At 38.4% G+C, this 22,026-nt stretch overlaps 1 protein-coding gene across 1 annotated transcript in view; it reads right to left on the bottom strand.

Annotated features, from left to right (window-relative positions):
• Positions 1-22,026, bottom strand: part of LOC135109742 (MAP kinase-activating death domain protein-like) — a 71,382-nt gene that overhangs the window by 31,806 nt on the left and 17,550 nt on the right. The window contains 16 exon segments of the mRNA XM_064021321.1: positions 1,710-1,913; positions 2,457-2,651; positions 3,429-3,610; positions 4,260-4,376; positions 4,849-4,950; positions 5,900-6,110; positions 7,129-7,331; positions 7,818-7,932; positions 11,007-11,027; positions 13,902-13,964; positions 17,635-17,758; positions 18,628-18,830; positions 19,136-19,294; positions 19,780-19,921; positions 20,455-20,612; positions 21,362-21,533. Of these exon segments, the coding sequence (XP_063877391.1) occupies positions 1,710-1,913; positions 2,457-2,651; positions 3,429-3,610; positions 4,260-4,376; positions 4,849-4,950; positions 5,900-6,110; positions 7,129-7,331; positions 7,818-7,932; positions 11,007-11,027; positions 13,902-13,964; positions 17,635-17,758; positions 18,628-18,830; positions 19,136-19,294; positions 19,780-19,921; positions 20,455-20,612; positions 21,362-21,533 (2,371 nt within the window).

Consider the following 22,026-nt stretch of genomic DNA (forward strand, 5'->3'; position numbering starts at 1 on the left):
TGTTCTACTGCTGTGTGCGCTACTTGTGTTGTGTGCTGTGTGGTCTGTGCCTGAGTGTTGCATCTCCCTTATGTGTGTGTGTGTGTGTGTATGTGTGTGTTAAATGGCTATGTGATGTGAGTGCACTCATTATACATGTGCTGTGTATTGTGTTTCCTTAGTGTGTGTTAGATGCTGTGGTATGTGCATTCATTATACATAAGTTGTGTGTAGGTTTTAGTGTTGTGTAGATAAAACAAGTGTAATGTGATGAGAGGAAACACAAGATAATACAAAGGCACTTCATTCTACAACACTATTGTTGTTACTTTCTTCATAGACTGTGTATAGACAAGTGAGGGTCTCTGAAGAAAGGAACAGCTAATATATTAAACAATAAAGTATTTTCTGAGGATGATAATGCAAAGATATATGATCCTCCAATGCTGCAGTTGTTACTTTCTTCATGGATTACAGTAAGCAAGAAAGGCAATGGGGTCTCTGAGTAAAGCAAGAGCCAGTATGTTAAAGAATAAAGTATTTTCTGAGGAGGAGGATGAAGAGGTACTTCATTCTCTAATACTACACCTCTTGCTTTCTTGACAGACTGAGCAGGAAAACCAGCAAAGTCTGAGGAGAAAGCAACAGCCAATGAGTTAAAGAATAAAATATTTTCATCATCTTGTGTTTCCTATGGCTGACAGAGGAAACATGGGACAAAATACTTTACTCTTTAACATACTGGCCGTTGCTTCCTTCAAAGACTGAACAAGAACCAGTGTATATCTGAAGAAAGCAACTCCCTTTATGTTAAAGAATAAAGTATTTTTATCATCCTCTGCTTCCTGTGGCTGACAGAGGAAACATATTGGAACATATTGCTGCTTCCTTCACAGACTGAGCAAGAACCAGTGGATCTCTGAAGAAAGCAACCCCAAGTATGTTAGAGTAAAGTATTTTGCCCTATGTTTCCTCTCACAACCACACTCCATGCATAAGTCTTTGTGTGTATCTGTATCTGGAGGCAGTGGTTAAGATACACAGCTCCTGGGCTATGGTAACTGTTTACTTAGTGCAGTGTGGTGTGTCAAAGTCACTCGCTGCACAATGAAAACCTATCACTCAGAGTCCTCATAGAAATTTTAATGTATTTGATAGGTCTTAAAAGCTTCTCTGGTCTACCAACTTTTTTCATGACAACTTTAGTTCTTGTCATGCATGTGTCCCGTACTTCATTACCATTACAGTCTACGAGAGGCATGGTAGCAGAAGAGAAATAATAATCCAATAGCAATAAAAGGACCATACCAATCCATGTAAGCTGTATATAAAACCAAAATACAAACTACATGAAGATAAATTGCCCTAGTTTATTTTAGGAGAGCTGAGATTATGTTAGTCAAGATTAGGTAACATAACATAACCTAACCAAACCTAACCTAATATACCTTAAACCACCTTAAAAAATAACTGGGAGGCTGATTTTCTTATCCTCTGCCTTATATAAAACCAAATTATGGACTACTTGAAGATAAGTCACCCTAGTTAATTTCAGGATGGCTAAGATTACAGTAGTTTAGATTAGTTAACATAACACATCCTAACCTAGTCTAATGTAGCCCAAACCACCCCCCAAAAAAAATAGCTGGAGAGACTGATTTTGTGATCTTCTGCCTTATAATAAATTTGAAACTCTACTAATATAGATGAGGGAATCCTATTTCTCATACCTTGTCCACCTGTGAGAGGAAGGATCCCTCCTGGGAACTCTGCCTTTCCTTGATGAGTTCCTTGGCTGAGGAGGTGAACTGGTCCAGGAGGGAATTTTGTGATGACTGTCTGGTGGGGCCGCTGCCAGAACTCCCTGACCCGAGGCTGGAGGCACGAGCTAGCACGGAACTGATGGACGTCTGCTTCTGCGGTGTTGGACTTGCCTGAAACAGAGTTTATTAGAATGAGAGGAGTTATGACAGGAAATATGTGTTGTTACTCTTTACATGAAGATAGAGGCATAGAGAGAAGGTTTAAGGAGGAGGAGAAGCACAGAAATCATGTAGAGAAAAATATGTTACAATGGAAGTATGTTTTGTTATTATTATTTATATGAAAGTTCTTTCCATACCTACACCAGGCCAGCAATCCCACATGGGAAGGCTCAGACAAAGCACCACACACTCATACACGCATCATTCACACTTAGCCCTGTTAGACCCAGGTGGAAAGGGACAGTTTAATGGACTACTATGGCCCAGAAGCTTCAGCATATGAATGTTGATCTTGGAATATAGTGCAATGTAATGCAATTAGGTGGGGAGATGGAGTCCAGACACAAAACTGCTTGGTCAGGAGAACAAGGATGGTGACAAGATACAAGAACGACCAACCCCGGTAAAAATTAATAAGGCCAAGAAGTAATGCAGATGAAGGTACAGAGTGAAGGGTTAAGGAGGACAAAAAGGAGTAGAATATGGACTCACCCCCTTAGAGAAGGTCCGAGGTCTTGGCGTGGTAGGTCTGTCTCGCTCCGAGGACTGAGTGGCCACAGACACATCGCTACTCACTGATGGAGTGGGGCTGATGTGTGGCAGTGGTGACTGGTTGTTGCTCACCACTGTCTTAGGCGTCGTGGTGGCTGAGTCGCTCTCTGGTGTGAACACCTCATCACTTTTCTCCTGCAATGACACAAGAATACATTAAAATAAGGGAAGCTACAGATACCTATCCCCAATTTTGAATGATCTTTTTTTTTACCTTTCTTTAGGGACTGGCACCTTAGTGGGCTTTTTTGTTTTTTTGTTCTTTTTTTTTCCTCTCTTACATAAAAAAATGTTAGGCTTACACATGACAATCTCTGTATAAAAACCTACCTACCTACACACTTTCACCTGTCATCCTCATCCACAGATTTGTTTAATCTTCTACCAAAGTTTCCTAATAACTCAGCACCAACAACCTGATTACTGGAGTATTCCAATCATCTATTACTCTATTTGAGAACCAATTCTACCCATCTCTTTAAAATCTAACCTTATCAAGCTACTTACACTTATATACTTAAAAACAGAGTAGTGTAATTAAGATTCAAAGAGTTAGACAATGAAATAGACATATAAATAGGCTAGATACTTCTCAGAACACTTAATGTCTATTTAATTTATATACCACTCTACTTTGTAAAACTTTATCAACACTCACACCTCATTAAGATTAAAAAGATTAGACAATGAAATAGATGTATAAATAAGCAGGGTACCTCTAAGAACACTTATCGTTTATTCCATTCATTTAGCACTCTACTTGAGAACCAATTCCTACCTATCTCTTTCTTAAATCTAACCTTATCAAGCTACTCATGCTTACACACTTCAAAAACAGAGCAGATTACAAATATTAGACAATGAAATATACACAAATAATCTGAATACCTCTCAGAACATTTAATATCTCACCAGCATATCTGAGCGAAGCATAAGAGGGTGCAGGGTGGGTGCAGGGATGACTAGCTTATCTGCATCCTCCTCCCTCATCACTCCCTCCCCTGTCTCCTCCTCATCATCATCATCCCGGTGGTCGGCAGAGGACAGGGACGAATGGGAAGATGAGGTGGACATGGAACCAGCATGACTCAATGCTGGTAAAGAGGATAAAAGCTTGTTAACCTATATGTTTTTAAAGTTTTCCTCTCTGTCATTGTGTGCTGTTTTTGTATATATATATATATATATATATATATATATATATATATATATATATATATATATATATATATATATATATATATATATATATATATATATATATATATATATATATATATATATATATATATATATATATATATATATATATGTATATATATATATATATATATATATATATATATATATATATATATATATATATATATATATATATATATATATATATATATATATATATATATATATATATATATATATATATATATATATATATATATATATATATATATATATATATATATATACTCGTATATGTGTTTTTTTTCACATTTTTCCCTTCCTCTCTTGCTTTGTATACTGAGATTAAGTTGAGAGGATGGAAGATGAGATGGTGAGCTGGTAGGGAAAAGGAAAGTTTGTTAACATATATTTTCTTACATTTTCCTCTTCCTCTATCATTTTGTAAATTAAGATTAGGTTGAGAGGATGAATGTAGAATATAAGAAAACACTTTGTTAGGTTAGGTTAAGTTAGGTTTAGTTAGGAATGTAAGAAAACACTTTGTCATATGGAGGGTACCTGAGTCTGAGGAAGCAGCACCAGGGAGCTGCAGAGTGGAGGGCGGGTGGAACACTGAGCGAGGATCCAGACCTGAGGACAGGGTGGCCTTCTCCTTCTCCGTTGCTGCCCCACAGCCTGAACATAGGAACACAAGAACATAAGGGAAGCTGCAAGGAGACACAAGAACATAAGGAAAGCTGAAAGAAGCCATCAGACCTATATGTGGCAGATATCTAGTATGTTCTTCCATAGGGAACAATATTCTGAGTCATAATACATAACAAATGTGAAAGGCACTGTCAGATTTATGGTAAGAAGCTGATATGCATTCTTTCCAACTTTGATACAACTAGAATTTATAAAGTAAGACAGGGAATTTCAATATTATATGAATCCTACTGGTTAACATTTATTCATCTTGATCATCCCACACACTCACAAACATCATTCACAGTCACAGCCCCATTGGCTCCTGGTGGAGAGGGATAGTCTCATGAACCACCCTACTATACCCCAGGAGCTTTGGCATAGCACAGCTGGCCACATACTTCCATAGTCAATATATAGAGCACTAATTGTGACAGAGGAGGAGGACCAGAAGCAGCACCTGGGGAAAGGTCGGATGAATGCATCTCTGACACGAAGTCACTGAGTGAAGAGTAGGAACTGCTGGTACTTTCTCCTCCCTCAGAGTCACTGCCACTCTCATCTGTGGAAAGGGAAACAATGAGTGGCTAAGTTACAATAGAATATAATAAAGAAACAAAGCTATAACCTTACATTTACTTATATTTACCATTCAAAATTACCCTTGTAAGTGAAATCTCATTACTTAACTTCAGATTCAAAAGTTCACAGTTCTAACTAATCACAGAGAAAAGAAGACAGCCAGCACAAGCATTACAAACATTAGCTATACAACCTTATATTTACTGTTAAAAAATTATCTTTATAAACAAAATCCTACTTTAAATTCAAAAGTCCACAGGTCTAACTCATTAAAGAAAAAAGAAAACAGTCAGCACAAGTGTTACAAGGCTTAGCTCTCCTACCTGTGGGAAGACTGTACCTTTTATTGAATTATATTTACTGTTCAAAATAACCCTTGAAAACAAAATCCCGCTACTTAACTTCTTCAGATTCAAAAGTTAATGGATTCAACTAAACATGGAGAAGAGAAGACAGCCAACACAAACAATAAAAGCACTAACTATATAACCTGGTAACCAGACTAATTAGTCAAATATAACTTTCTATTTACTTATATTTACCTTTCAAAATTACCCTTGTAAACAAAATCTCACTAGTTAACTTCTTCAGATTAAAAATTCACAGGTTCAGCTAATCACAAAGAAAATAAGAACTCCCAACACATATAGAACAAGCACTAACTTCCACACATGTAGGAGGGTTGTACCTTCTATTCACTTATATTTACTGTTCAAACTGACTCTTGTAAACAAAATATTACTAGTTAACTTTTTCATTATGTCTTGTATGTCATCACCAATCATTTTCATCAAGCACATCATCCTTCTCTTGGCCCAGATGTCTTGTGTCTCTCTCGATTCCATCTCTCCACCAAATCTCATTGTTCTAACCAGTCACTGTGAAGATAAGATCATCAGCACCACTACTACACACAGTAACTTCCATACCTGTGGGAGGGTTGTCCACCTGAGTGCTGGCCCTCAAGGTTGTGCCCAGGGAACTGCCGTCCTGCCACACTCTGAACCCGATTGGCTCCAGCGTGTGAGCATACCACTTGCTCTTGTCCCCAATGACCGTTGGATCAAAGACGCCTGTGTTTACCCTGAGGAAGGCCATGTTGGAGGGTGTGATGGACCACTCTGCCAGGAACTCCACCGCCTGCAAGGGTTAGTGTGGTGGAGTTTAGGCAAAGTAGGAGATGAAGGAGATATCTTAGCATTATACATTTAAAACTCTATTTCTTAGGTGGAGCAAAAATGAAAGAAACATCTTAGCACCATATGTAAAAAATCTACTTCTTTGGGGCAGTTAAAACTGAAGGAGATATCTTAGCATCATATATTACAAAATCTACTTCTTTGGTGTAGTTAAAATTAGGGGAAAAATACCTGAGCATTATATTTTTAGAGGTGTAATTCTCAGGTGATTTGAACATTGTACATTCACTGTATATTCAAAATTTTAATTCTCATGTTCTGTATAACAAAAATTAAAGAAGACAACTTGCATCATATGTTAAAAATCTACTCCTTAGTTGGAGCAAAAATTGGAGGATACATAACTGTGTATTCAAAAGTTTAATCCTCATGTATAGCAAAAATTAAAGGAGACTTCTCAGCATCAAATCTTAAAAAATCTATTTCTCAGGTGCAGTTGAAATTAGAGGAAATATGTATCTATGCATTATTCGTTCAGGAGAAATTAAACTGTGCATGAAAAGTCTGGAAATCTGATGTGTCTCAAGTAAAGGTGGAGGAATGAAAGTTGATGAAAAAGATGAAATTTATAAAGAAAAGTAGAAAACAAGCACTATAGAAAAAGCAATGGAAAAGATAACACTTATGAACAAAAATACCAGGAGAGGATCTAATGTAACCTCTTTTCTCAAGACTGAGTGAGGGCTGGCTAACCTTATGTGTCCCACCAAAGAGACTAAGGAAGGGAGGAATGGAAATGCTAAAACCAATGAAAGAAAATACCAGGAGAGAATCTATTACAACATATAAGTCCTTTAGTACCTTCTCTTCAGACTGACAGAAGGTCGTCTAACCTTACCAGTGTCCTGCCAAAGAGGTTGAGGAATGGAATAATGAGAAAAAAGTAGCAGGAGAAAATTTAATACAGTATAGAAGTCCCTTAGTCCCTTCTCTCAACAGTATGGGCCCTCTAGCCTTACCTGTGTCCGGGCAAAGAGGTTGAGGAAGGGTGTGGCACGAGGCCGTGACCGCAGGAAAGAGTTGATCTGGAAGGCCACCACGGGGCGAGGATACAGCCGGAGGGTGCGGGTGTGTTCCGTGAAGTTTGCCAGCACGTTCTGCGAGTTGAAGAAGCGTACCATGGCAACTCTGGTGGCGATGTCGACCGAGTCTACATCATTGCCTGCAAGCGGGGATTTGTTAGGGATTTATTTGCTTGTTTGGAGTAAAGGAAAATTGCTTATTTGACTAGAAGTGGGGAACAGCTTATCAGATTTCTGGTTGTCTGTGAAAAAGGAGACTCACTAATTCAAATCCTTTACAAAATCTTTGTTTGTGCATTTAATAAAGAAGACTTACCAGTGCAAAGTCAAAGAAAATCTACTAGGAAAAAATTGACTGTGTGTGGTGCAGACAAAGCACCACACACACACACACACTCTTAGGCATATGGAAGTCAAAATAATTAGCTGAAGGAAATGAGGAATCATAGACCAAGAGAGCAATAGGCATGACCTGACACATTGCAAGGCTGACCATATAAATGTACGCAAAAAACAAGGAGATTCAGGAGTAAAAGTCAGAAATCAATGAAGGAAGTGAAGAGTGATAGATCAAGATAGCACCAACCATGACCTGACACAAGCACAGTGCAAGGCCAACCACTGACCATAAATGAAGAGGTTGTAGTGTGACTGTGGTGCGTGCTGCTGCAGGGCCTTCTCCCGCTCCATGTCCTCGGCAGAGCGTGGTGGCGGTGGCTGCGGAGACATGCTAGCTAGTGCCTGGTGGGCCGAGTGGAGGAGAGAACATGTCAGGACGTGTATGAATGTTCCCTGTGATGTGCTGTAATCTCATGTTTTGTTTTGTACTGAGTGAAGGTTTCTCAAGTTAGTGAATGCATTGCACTGATAACAATGAGGTGCAAAGCGACTTGTATAATACATTATTACAAGTACATACAGGGAAATGTGTAAACACCAACTGCTCTTAAGTACATTCATAATAGTGGTAATAACAGTAGTTGTAGTATTAGTAGCAGTAATGTTAGGTCATCCAAAATGTGAAAGGATCTTGGTGTACTGTACTGCATAAAGCTTGAGAGGAGAGAATATGGACAGAGGGAGGTCAAGTAGAGGTTATGCCTCTGTTTTTTAGTTCATTGACATTTTACAGCACATGAAGGTTAGTGAGAGTAATTAATTGATTTGAAAAGCTATTCCCATGAGGCAGAACTATTATTTTGTATCAATTCCTACTAATCATTTAATTTTGACTTCTGAATCTTATTTCTTTTTTACTCTGGGCAGCATCATTTTTCCAGCCTGTTATGGAAAAGATGGTTCAAGGAAAGTTCTGTACATACTTTGCTTTTGTCTAGTTGCATGACACAAGACTGGGGAAGCTGTCCAAAGCAATACCATTGTGCATCACTGTGACTGACAATGGTGTGGGGAAAAAGATCTGATTTATGACATTATTATCAGGTTTCCCCACTGAAGAGCAAAACATTAGCTTTTAGTAAGTAACTTGATGAAGGGAAAGTATTAGCAAATGTAACCTTGCTTTCATACAACATTACTTTGTTGCATTAGTGATGGTACTATTTAGTGGCTTGTTTGGAGGCACACAGGAGTGAGGGAATGCAGGAATGTGTGCCAAATAGCAGTGGCAACCTGGCAACACACACACACACACACACACACACACACACACACACACACACACACACACACACACACACACACACACACACACACACACACACACACACACACACACACACACAAACACACACACACATACACATGGGATAGCATGAGCATAGCTCTTTTCCTGTATGTCACAACTAGGTAAATACAACTAGGTAAATACACACACACACACACACACACACACACACACACACACACACACACACACACACACACACACACACACACACACACACACACACACACACACACACACACACACACACACACACACACACACACACACACACACACACACATGTGGGATGCAGCTCCCAGAGGCTGCAGGTTGAACACAGGAAACCTTAATGTCAGTTAGTAATGAGCTCATGCATTCATGCATCTCTTCTCAGCACAGTAATAAAAGCGACTGCTGAAGGCAACTCCAGTAATACAAATAGAAAAAATAGGTAGGTACTCTCATAACACAAACTGGTACCATACAAAGACTGTAAGTTGAGGGATGGATGTACAGTAGTAGCCATAATAGCCTTTGCTTAAGCCATGCTAGTCACGGGACTGCTAATATAGGAATCAGCTTTTCTGCAATGCCCTATGTAATGTAAACACTAGAATAACAAAGGTCTGATATTTTCCTCTATAGCATTGTGAGATGAGTCTTGATCAATCCAAGGAGCAAAGTAAGGTAAAATTGAGGGTATTCTCTCATCACTCTTCTCAGATAAAAGCAGCAGCACTGATGTGTGGATGTGGTACACTAGACAGTCAGTCTCCTACCAGTGGTGTGTCTATCCTGTGTGAATCTTCCTCTACTCACACTACTCTGCAACATCTGGACAGTCATAATAGGTCTGTTAACACGCCTCACTCACTTCCTCTGTGTCAGGCATCCTCCCTTCACCTCAAGTCCTCTCATCATCAAACAGTTTCCTTACAGAACCTTACAAATGATCAACAAATCTCTCATCTCTTGACTTGTGGCTTCTTCTCAAGCTTGATAAAATTATCTACAATGATACGTTAGAATTTCACTTTGGAAGACCACTGACCACTGAATAACAGGAAAAGTTTTTAAAATTATGTCATCATTATGTTATCTTTGCTCATTAAAATCATGTCACATTTCACAAATAAGTGTCACTTATTAATAGTATGATTTAATACAAGTTTTAGTATAATTTAGACAACCACTGACAGCAAAATTAGTAACAAACCAAGTAATTAAAACCTTTAGAGTCTGGCATTTCATTTATGCCCATTAAAATCATATAATATTATTCCAATAAGTTAAACTTTTAAATAGAATTATCTATTACAAGTTCCTGCATAATTTTGGAAAACCGAAGACCAAGCAATTAAAACCTTTAGACCCTATCATGTAATTTTTACTTATTCAAATCATACAGCATTTCACCAAAGTTTCACAGGCACAACCATTCACATCAGGACTGTGGGAAGATGCCAAACACAGTCAAGGCAAGAGTGATAACCCAATTGAACTCTTGACTGCCACTATACACAAGTCTTGCTCCTGTAGGCCTCATGTACCTCACAAGCCAAACTTCAGGAGACACTACAATCGTCCTGGTGATCTCTAAAGGTCAGGTGATGTCTGCGAGTCTTCCTAAGGCCGTGCACTGCTGGGGCCTCACTACTTGCCCCCCAGCTCTCTCTCTCCTCCAGGCACAACATACACGTAATTGTGAAAGCATATAGGAAGCAAATAGGAGCATGTATTCATAAAAGGGGGGAGGAAGTAACGTCACTGAATGTACGTACAGTATAAGAAAGTGTCATTCTCATGTTGGGTACAAGTGTGTGTCATCAGTGCAACATATGATTGGGTATAAATAAGGGTAGATTTGTTTGTGGAAAGTAGTCTCTTGCTCTAGCGAAAAAAAACTATTAGACATCATCTTAAACGTACAGACCAATTACATAGTGACTATATCTATTGGGAATTAAAAAACCCAGACTTGCTAAGTGTTTTTCTCTCTCCCAAGGTGATAAAGTGAAAGGCAAGAACTACTTCACACAGGCACCAAAACAGCAACAGGTTTCTAAAAAATTATATATATATACATATATATATATATATATATATACAAATGATAGTAACTACATGTCAATTACGCATGACAAACCTCATCCATAGATCTTATAGCCTGCAGATGGAGCCGCATGGAAACATTGGGAAGGAACAGGAGAAAGAAAATAATAGTGAATGCAGTAAATGAAACGGTATAAGGAGTAATGTGGAGGGAATGGGGAGAGGGGATGGGAGGGGGCAGGGAGAGGACAGGCCAAACATTGCCATCTTCCCTCATAGCTCTCCTCTGCACAAAACACTCTAGAATATTCTAAACGGGACACTTATAGTAAAGTAGTAGTAGTACTTCATTAACTAACTGCTACATTTGACTTCAAAAAAATATAGTACCTTTACTGAAACTGGAATGCTTTCCTCTGGTATTGTACTCTCTTTTATCTACACTTACAAAGCACCCATGTAGTATTAAAATAACTTAAGGATAAAAAAAAACTATGTATAATTCTTGACTTAAACTTAATTGCCAAACTAAGTAGCTTTCATAAAAAAAAATAAGAAAAATTACACAGAATCTTACATCAATAGCGGAAAATGGGAATGAAGAACAGAGCAAGATATCCCAAAAAAGATGAAATGTAACAACATGCCACATCTCAAATAGTGAGGGTTTGTCCTGACAGCGAGGTGCAGAGACTCAGCCGTAGAGAGTGTGTCCTTCACCCAAGACACAGTGGTGGCCAGCCTAGGGGAGCCTAGAGCCCAAACACACCACAGCACACACCACACACTACAGCACTCACCACACACCACTCACCCAGGTCTTATGTGTCAGGCAGTGTGCTGGATACAGATGTCATTGCAGATCACCTAAAGATTAACCACTCGAGCTATTTTTCTATTTTTGGATTAGGTTATGTTAGGTTAGGTTAAGTTAAGTAGTAGTTTAACTTACCCTAACATAAACTCAGGATATGTTAGGTTAGGTTAAGAATATAATTTGACTTATCCTAATCTAAACACAAGATTTTGCTAGTTTATGTTAGATCACATTAGGTAATTTAACATTATCCTAACATAAACATTTGGTTAAGTTGGATTGCTAAGTAATTCAACCTATCCTAACAAAAACATTATGTTACATTACGTTAAGTAAGATTACACTAGGCAATTTATCCTAACATAGCCTAACCAAAAACCCAAAAACAGCAAAAGCAGCCATTCTTCAAGCAACCTTAACCATTTAGCTCAGCATGTAGTCACCAAAGGCACTGAACAAAATATGCCATCTCTCCAGACACTCCTTAGATCCCTGGGTCTGTGTGTGTGTGTGTGTGTGTGTGTGTGACAGTGTGATGGTGGCACTGTTAAATCACATGCAGCACAACAGGAGTCTAATGGTGTAACCTTGACTACCCACAGCTAAGAGGAGGCAAATCCATAATCTTTGGTGGCTCTGAGACTGAGATGCCAGGCTGCCTCACAAGCACAAGTGGAAGTCATGCACTCAAGTATTTGGTGAAGAAAAATAGATAAATAAAAGATAAAAAAAAGTTCAGCTGTCTCAGTGATATTACTGAGGTGGGTGAGAGGGGATAAATGTTCTTTTTCATTGCCTTCTGTGTTTGGATTGATTCTGTTTTGTTGTTCTGTCATATCTACACACTTGCTTTTATTTATCTTATATGTTATTCTTGGTACTTAAAAAAAATCATACAGTAGAGCATGAAAGTGATAAAAAAGTGCAATAATTTCCAGTCACTTCAAGATGTGCCTTCCAGACACTGCAAAAAAAAAATAAAGATAAATAAATAAATAAATATAATAAAATAACTATGAGAATATAAAATAGAGCAAATGACTTATAAAAATACTCATAAAAATAGAAACTTGCACATATTTTCTCTATTACAAATCAAACCATGCCTGAATTATGGGCAAAAAGAAAAAAAAAATAGTTTACACAAAATCAATACAGTATCTTTATAAGAATATTCCATTAACATATAGGACTGGCACTGGCATGTAAGACTCTATAGTCACTAATAACACTATTTCGCATAATGTCGCTGTAGTTTATCTTGTAAAAATAAAGAAAATTGTGATCTGGTGTTGAGTTTGTATATTTATATATTTGTGTATGTATATTTGTCTATAAGTGTGTGTGTGAGTAACTGTATTTTTACGGGATTGAGTCCTGTGTATTTGTCTATAGGTGTGTATTTCTCTTTGTGTTTATATGTGTCAATGTGTGTGTGTGTGTGTGTGTGTGTGTGTGTGTGTGTGTGTGTGTGTGTGTGTGTGTGTGTGTGTGTGTGTGTGTGTGTGTGTGTGTGTGTGTGTGTGTGTGTGTGTGTGTGTGTGTGTGTGTGTGTGCCAAACCCCATTAGCACACCAGCTAGCCAGTGCATGATAGTCTACCAGTACTAGAGTGACCACAGGAGCAGCTTCATTGTCCTGTGTGGCTTGACAGGGAGCAGACCACCCCTCAGCCCTCTGTCAGTACAGGTAACAGGGGCACACACATATGCAGTACACAGTCAGTTAAGTAGAGTGAGGCATGGAAGTCTTAATGATGAACAGAGAACTACATACACCCACACACAGCACAGACTTAGAGAAGGACAGTCTAAGTGAGTGACAGAAGAGCAGACAAAGTTTGGATTCCTAAATAAGAGGTGCAAAGGAGAGAACAAGACACATTAAACAAATATTAAGATAGATAAGGAACTCTACAGCTCAGTCAGGGGTATATAAGAGAGAAAAATAGAGTAATAATAATCAGTAAGGTCGGTGCAAACAACCAGAACATCTGAGAAAAACAAACAACAAGAAAGATATGGAAAGAAAAAGATGACAGCAAATATATAATACTCAAGGCTTAGGGGAACTGACACACAGTGGAGGAGTAAATACTGAAGTGATCACAGTGCACAGACAAGAGTAGAGAAAAAAGAAAGAGAAAAACAAGACATGAAAAAAGTAACCCTACCCCAGCTTCGATAGTTAGTTGATGAAATTTTGAGTACCAGTTAGTTTCGTACATTCCATGGATCTGAGACGGGAGGGAGGCACAAGGGAGAAAAAGGAACATTGGTCACAGGCTGCGCACACACTCCTCATCTCTGCCGCCACACACACACTTAAGCTACAGCAGCAGTTCTCACGCCAACACTTATGGGCTAAAGATTTTATCATATTTCTCACTGTATCTCATTATAACCACAAGACTATCAGTCCATTAAACACTTCAAGGATTTATAGTTCATTAATATCCTGAGAATATTGGGAACAGTAAATGGAATGAAACTGAAGGCTAGTCATCTTAAAGGTAGAATAACTAAATTTTGCTAACGATTCATAACAGAAAACTATAATAAATAAATATCACATATCTTTTTATACCATTATACAATATTCACTGCATCATTAAGGTACAAATTTGTAAAAGAAAATTAAACAGAATCATCATGAGTACAACAATTAGTATTTTAAGAACCAATAGGGGTGACATAATACAAAAGATAAAAGGGACATAATGTTTTCACACTAGACTGAACTGACAATCACATTCACAAAGATTACTTCTGTACTACATGAAGTGCAGATTTTTCTATAACAGACTGGGCTTTGCTGGGTCTGCCTGAGCGTGTCTGTAGCTCTAAGTGTGTGCAACGACAGGGAGCTGTAGGCTTAAGAGTGAGACAAGAGTGTTAGGGAAAGCATGTACAATAATGTCTTGATGATTAGTAATGAAGGGTCTGGTACAAATAACACTGGGACGAGTTACTGGAGGCATCATGATGAGACTCAGATAGACAAGTGTTAAGGAAAGCATGTATAATAATGTCTCAGTGATTAGTAATGAGGGATAGCTGGAAAGGATAAGGGAAAGTACAAATAACACTGGGATGAGTTACTGGAGGCATCATAATGAGACTTGGATAGACAAGTGTTAAGGAAAGCACGTATAATAATGTCTCAATGATCAGTAATGGAGGATAACTGGACAGGATAAGGGAAAGTACAAATAACACTGGGATGAGTCACTGAAATGTTATGATGTGACTGGACAGACAAGAGAGTTAAGAAAAGCATGATCTGTACAACAATGTTTCTAGCCGGTATCACAAACTCTCTTTATAAAACCTGTAAGTCTTCACAATACTGCTTTTCTATGCTATATTTTCCATGTGTTATCATTCTTTCAACTCTGGGAATAAATTATAATAGCTTGTGAGTGTAAATAATAGCAGTATTATCTCTTGAGAACCTAAAGAAGACCTAGTTCTCAGAATATTTCATTCTTTTCTTCATCACCCACACTGCAAGATTCCAAGTTTCAAGACTCAATAAGCAAACTCAGCTTCAGGAAGTGGACAGGGGAAAAAAATCTTCATCATGTGCATAAGAATGAGAAAAGTAAGACTGACAAGAATGTGCAAAAAAAAGTGCCAATTAGAATAAGTATTAACCTTTTGACTGCTATGACTAATCTTTGAACTTAGTGGAACTCTGTAGTCTAAATTAAGAATATTACTTCTGAAGACAATTCTGACAACAGAAGGAGTGAAAGACTGAGTAATTTGAACCTTTCATTGTCTATTGTTTTATTTCTCCTTAATTAAATCATGTAGATAATCAAATTAATTAATTGTCTGCTGTTTTTTCTCCTCAGTGAAATGATGTAAGGTTACTAAAAAAAAAAAAAAATGACAGTAAGAAAGTGGTGGATCAAATCATTCAAACCTTTCAGTTACTTAATCTCTCCTTAATTAAATAATATAATAACTGAAATTAAGCATTGTATTGCTATTAGCAGTCAAAGGATTAAGTAAAACATTTATATACATGATGCAAGATTATATTTTAGCACCCAAGCCACCTTGACACTGCCACCTTTCCTCTCAGCAAGACAAGACAAGACCAAGAGAATACAAGAATCCCATAGAAGTTGATCCAACTCACAATGCTCTTCTGTTCAAGTTATATGCAAAAAAAAAAAAAAAACCCTGCTCTCTCTCTCTCTCTTTCTCTTTCTCTGATGTGAAGGTAAAAAGCAATCCAACTAACACTTCTTAATGTAAACAAGATTTCACAATGCTCTTCAGTTCATTATGTGCCGAAAAATCCAGGCATTATTTCTTGAGTCTTTCTAATAAAGCCTCATTCTCCAATATTCATCTTCCTCAACGCAAAACAAGATTCCAAAATGCTCTTCAGTTTAAATCATATGCCAAAAAAATCAGATAAATAAATAAATAACCCTGCAATGTTTCTTGAGTCATTCTAATATATCTTCACTCTCCAATATTCATGTTCCTTAATGCAAACAAGATTCCAAAATGCTTTTCAGTTCATGTCATATGCCAAAGATTAAAAAAAACCCTGCAATGTTCCCTGAGCCATTCTAATCCACCCTCACTCTATCATCTTTTGCCACAAAGCTTGCATATATAAGATGTGTTTTATAGCAGCACAAGAAGGTATGTTTGTGGCATCTTAATCTCATCCTGTTAATATGTAAACTCTACTCTATATATAAGGGAGTTTAAAGTCTATTTTCTCAGAGTAGCCATGTCAGAAATGAAGGTTAAGATACTACTATATGTTCTTCCATAGGAAGTTTAAAGTCTGTTACTATTCCTTCAGTAATCACTTCAGGAATGAAGGTTAGAATACTACTACAAATATACATTTTTTTTGTAGGGTGTTTAAAGTATATTATTGTTCCCTTTGAGTAAATGTGTCAGGAGTGAAGGTTAAAATACTATAAATATAATTTCTTTCATAGGGAGTTTAAAGTCTATTATTGTTCCTTCACAAGTCATCTTATGAATGGAGGTTAAAACACCCATTGACATGCATCCTTGCACCACAATACCTATAGTTACATAAGTGTGTATTCTAACATTGTAGAGGAAAATGGCAATGCACAGTACTGGCGGCATTCCTTTATTCTTGGTTACGATTCATATACCAAAAAAAAAAATAATAAAAACCTGCTTTCTCTCTGATGTAAAGGTAAAATCAACCCAACTTGCACTCTTAATACCAGCAAGACTCCACAATGCTCTTTAGTTCATCATATGCCATAAAAAAAGAACCGTGCAGCATTTCTTGAGTCATTCCAATACCCCATAACCAAGAATAAAGGAATGTGTCTGCACTCACCTCTACAATGCAAGATTCTGTGCAGATAAGCCCTTCTCACATGTACACTCTAAACACTGGAACCTATGCATACAATCTGGACTGAATTTGGGAGGAAGGGAGGGACTGTAACTCAAATATACACAGAAAGAGAGGCACAGATATGATGAAATGAGTCAGAAGTGAACCAAGTCAAGGTTTCAGTGAGATTAGCAAAGGATGAGGCCACTCACATGAATAACAATGACACCTTTAGTACAAATAACACCTTGTTTTATCAGAAGAATTTATCATGTAGTTTTAAGGATAAGTGGTTGAGTGAGCCTTCCAGCATTTCAGGAGCAACAACAGTCTATCATGGTGTAATATTAGTGATGAGTTAAAAATAAATAAATAAATATCTGTATTTCAATGAGTGGCAAGGGAAAGCATTATTTGAGTGTAGCATGCAGGACAGTTAGGTCAGTTACTAGAGGCACCCTGTTGGCACTCTTTCAGAACCCTGTTGGAAACCTCTTGGCACCCTGTTGGAGCCCTGTCACTCTGATATGTTTAGGAGTCGATGGGCTTACCTGCTTCAGATGGTTTTTGAGAATGGTGCACTCTGGCTCAGGCAGTGGGGGGATCTCATCACAGGAGGGAGGTGCTGTTATCTTATTGGCGTCCAGGTCCACCAGCCACACGTCATCTGGGAGTCTGTGGAAGGAAATGAGTTTAGTTTCTTTACTCATTGTATGGGGTGACCCAGAATGTTAGAGAGGCTTCTGTACTGAGTTAAGTGGACAGTGAAGATTGGAAAGTCATGAAGGAATGGTACTGGAGGAAAAGGGAGTGAGTTTAATTCCCTAACATAAGCAAAATTCTCAACTGAATAATTATAATGGAGAATGAAATCATTACAAAGGAGAATGACTAAAATTATTCAGGGGATGAGGGGTATTCCTTAAAATAGGAGACTGAAGCTTTTAAATTTACATTCCTTGGAAAAGAGTAGGTTAAGAGGGGATGTGATAGAGGTCTTTAAGTGGTACAGGGTAGGTATAACAAGATTAATGTAAGCAAAATTCTCAGTTAATAATCAGAACAAAACAAGAAATAATGTGGTTGAAGCTTCAAAAAGTTAAGATATTAAAAAGGAAATAAAAAGAAACAGGTTCTCAGATAGAGTAGTAGAAGAATGGAAAAGACTCAGTAACTGAGTGAGTTCATGTTGACTTATCAGTGAGTTTTGAAAGTTTAAATAATGTCACATGCACACATACAAAAGCTTTAGAATAAACTTTTAGCATCTATCTATGTACCAAGCTAAGATCTCCATCATAAACATGTAAGCTTTAGAGACTGACTTTTATCATCTACCTATACTAAACCAAACTAGTATGAACTCCAATGTAAACACAAAAAAAAAGGTTCAAAGATAAACTTTAAGCATCTAACTATTTACCAGATTGAAATACACCCCATGCACACACACACACACACACACAAACTTCAGAAATAAACTTTTAGCACCTATCTGTATACCAAGCTAAGATCTTCCCCACATAAACACACAAAAGCCTCACAGAAACTGCTTCTTGTAGCGGAGGAACGAGGCGGGGATGCCAATGATGAAGGGGGTGGGGGCGAGGAGGAGTTGCTCGGAACAACTCATGCATGTGGGGAGTAGAGGGATGATTGGGAACATGTACTCCAGAGGGTAGATCATTGTGACGAATGCCAGCACTGACATGGACAGAGCGTTGTTGTCTCGAGACTGCATCACAACCTGGAGTAGCGAAAAAGATTATTATTATTTTTCATTTATTCAATTATACTTTTTTATGTAAGAGTGTAAATGATGTGTGTATGAGTGTGTGGTGCTTTATCTGGGCTAGAATACCTCAGCTACCTACCTTCTGCTCCAACATAATGATTTCCAGCACCTAGGACTCCACCCCAATTATTGTTAACAATAGCACTAAGAAAGGTACATACATACACACTGACAGCCCACCAGATAGTCACAGCACTAAGAAAGATACATATACACAGACACTCTCCATACAGTTCCAGAATACCTCATCTACCCACCTTCTGCTCCAGCATGATGAGTTCCAGCACCTTGATGCAGGACTCCACTCCGAGCAGCTCCAGGGGAAGGTGCAGGGGGAAGTCAATGAAGGAGAAGCGAGTGTGGTCAGGCAGGGCAAAGGTGAGAGGTGCGTGAAGCTCCCTTGGTAGCAACTCCAGCTGCAAGGAGGAGAAGAGAGGTGTTAGAAAGGAATGGAAAAGTGGTAGGGTTATTTTCACAGTTATCTATAGAAGGACTCTCTGGGGAAGGATGATTGTGATATTGTGATATTGGTAGTTGTTTTTTGTTTAGACATTGTTTCTAGTACATTAGCAGGAGTTTTCTTTATTTAAGGTAGCCAAAAAAACATTAAAAGAAGCCCACTGAGCTGCCATTCCCTAGACAAAAAGGTTCAAAGGGATTATCCAAAACTGGAGAAGTGTCTTGAAACCTCCCCCCCTGAAAGAGTTCATGTCAGTGGCAGGAAGTTTCAAAGTTCACCAGTATCACTACATTTCAAGTTCCCTGGTTCTTCTTGTTTTTAATATGCTTCAGAAAGGAATGAAAGGAGGCAGAATCATCTTCACAAAGTTCTCTATTGAATACGATCACTTTTTAAAAACTTCCTGATCATCCTTCTTGTCTTTACAGTGCTTGTCCTCACCTCCACTCTGGTCTTGCCCGGCACACACACTGGCGCCGAGAGCAGCCTGAGGATCCACGTCTCTATCTCCCGCACGTCATGCATCACTATGCTGGGGACGCCCTCGTGTGGCCGGCCCGTCATCACACTCCACACTGTGTCCCTGTCAATGAAAAGACACGGTGAGGATTGGGAATATAGACATAGCAAGAAAGCATGGAATCACAATGCAAAATAAGTCTAAAATATTCATATATATGAAACATTAAATATCCTGTTTCTATGTGTCTTTAGTCTAAATGCAATACAAATTAGGATATAACAAGTAACAGAAATCAGGATGCTACATATACTCAAAATTATGATATTAAATGTATTATACCATGCATCTACTAAAAGATGGGTGATTATTATAAATAATAATATAACAAGAAAACAAGGAATCATGATACATTATAAGCTTAAAATAATGAGATATCAAACTTATATGACATCATAATAACCATGTCCACATAGAGTAGCAATATTAAAGCAATACACAGGAAGATAACATCCTTAATGTATGCAGTATAACCATGTATTCTAAACAGAAGCTCACATTAAGATTTACACAAATAACTTCCATTCCTATCAGTGACAAGTAATTAAACTAGCATCCAAGTGAGCTTCCATCATTCCCCATCACTCCCATCTCACCTGTTATTCTGCCTGGATGCTCCTACTCTCCTGGGCGACGCGTTTTCATTGCAGGCATCAATCATCCGTCGCAGGAGAAAAAGACACTCTCGGAAGGCGCTGAAGAACGGGTGGTGGGACAGAATGCACAACGAGGTGAGGGAGTGGTTCCTGACACGCTGGTGGGAGAGAAGGGGCAAGAGGGGGATGTTAGTTAGGTATAAAGAGAAATGTCAGGAGGGAATACAGAGAAAAGAGGAAAAAAGAGATGTTCGTGAGAGGGAAAAAAAATGTGTTTATGATTGATGTGCCTTCTTTTTCAGATTCTCTCTCTCTCTCTCTCTCTCTCTCTCTCTCTCTCTCTCTCTCTCTCTCTCTCTCTCTCTCTCTCTCTCTCTCTCTCTCTCTCCCTATAAGTGTCCCTTCCTAGCAGCCCAAGCAAAGAGAGAGAAATAGAGAGAGAGAAAAGAGAGACATTAGGAAGCAAAAAGGGATGTATCTCTCTCCTTTAGTACCTGTCACTTTTTACTATTCTATGGAGAGGGGAGAGGGAGAAAAAGGGAAAGAGAGAGAGAGAATAGAGAGATGTTAGGAGGGAATAAGTGGATGTGTTTGTGATGGTTATGCCTTCTCTTTCTCTCTGTCTCTTTCTTGTATTCTATAGAAAAGTAGAGATAGAGAAAAGAGAGAAAGAGAGAAAAGAGATATGTTTGTGGAAAAAATGAATAATCTAATAATTACACATCTCTCTCTTTCTTTCCCTGTCTCTGTCTTTGTACCTGTTTCTCTCTTTCTCTCTCAGTACCTGTCTCTGTACCTGTCTCTTCTTGTCTCTCTCTCTCTCTACCTGTCTCTATACTTCTAGCTCCCTATCTCCTTTTCTCTATCTGTCTTTGTCTCCCTGTCTTTCTCTCCCTGTCTCCCTTACCTGTCTCTTCCTGGCAGCACGAGGGGAGGGGGAGTGCGAGCCACCAGTGTCAGAGTCATTGCCGGGCAGGTTCACACCGAGGTGGGAGGCGGGGGAGGTGGACTCAGAGTCACGGCGAGAAGGGGGGCAGTCCCTCTCACTGTCACTCGGAGCAAGGGTGGAGCGCTGGTCACTGCAGGGAACCAGATAACTGATGGAAACTTTAGGCCTGTCAGCAGACTCACTAAGACTACTTGTATGGTCAAATGAGTACTGATGAAGATAATAGTGGCTGGAAAAATAGTGTAATTTTTTTTTTTAGGTTACAAAAAGGTGTGTTAGCAGGAATCATTAAGGCTTGTCATAAGACCCACTAAGACTAATTGTATGGTCAAATGAATACTGAAAAAGCTACTAGCACATGGAAAATAGTAATGTTTTTAAGTTACAGGAAGGTGATACAGATCTAAACCACTAATACCCTAATATCTAATCCCTTAATCAGGCAAATCTAAATCACTACTCATAGTCCCCTAAAATCTGATCCCTTTATCTTTAGGTTCTCAACACCAAAACACACACACAGGACAGAGAAACCTAAACTGAACTAATTATTTAATCCCTTCTTCAGGCTCTCAGCAGCAGCACACACACACACACACACACACACACACACACACACACAC

Source organism: Scylla paramamosain, chromosome 19 (genome assembly GCF_035594125.1).
Source record: "Scylla paramamosain isolate STU-SP2022 chromosome 19, ASM3559412v1, whole genome shotgun sequence".
Lineage (NCBI taxonomy): Eukaryota > Metazoa > Arthropoda > Malacostraca > Decapoda > Portunidae > Scylla > Scylla paramamosain.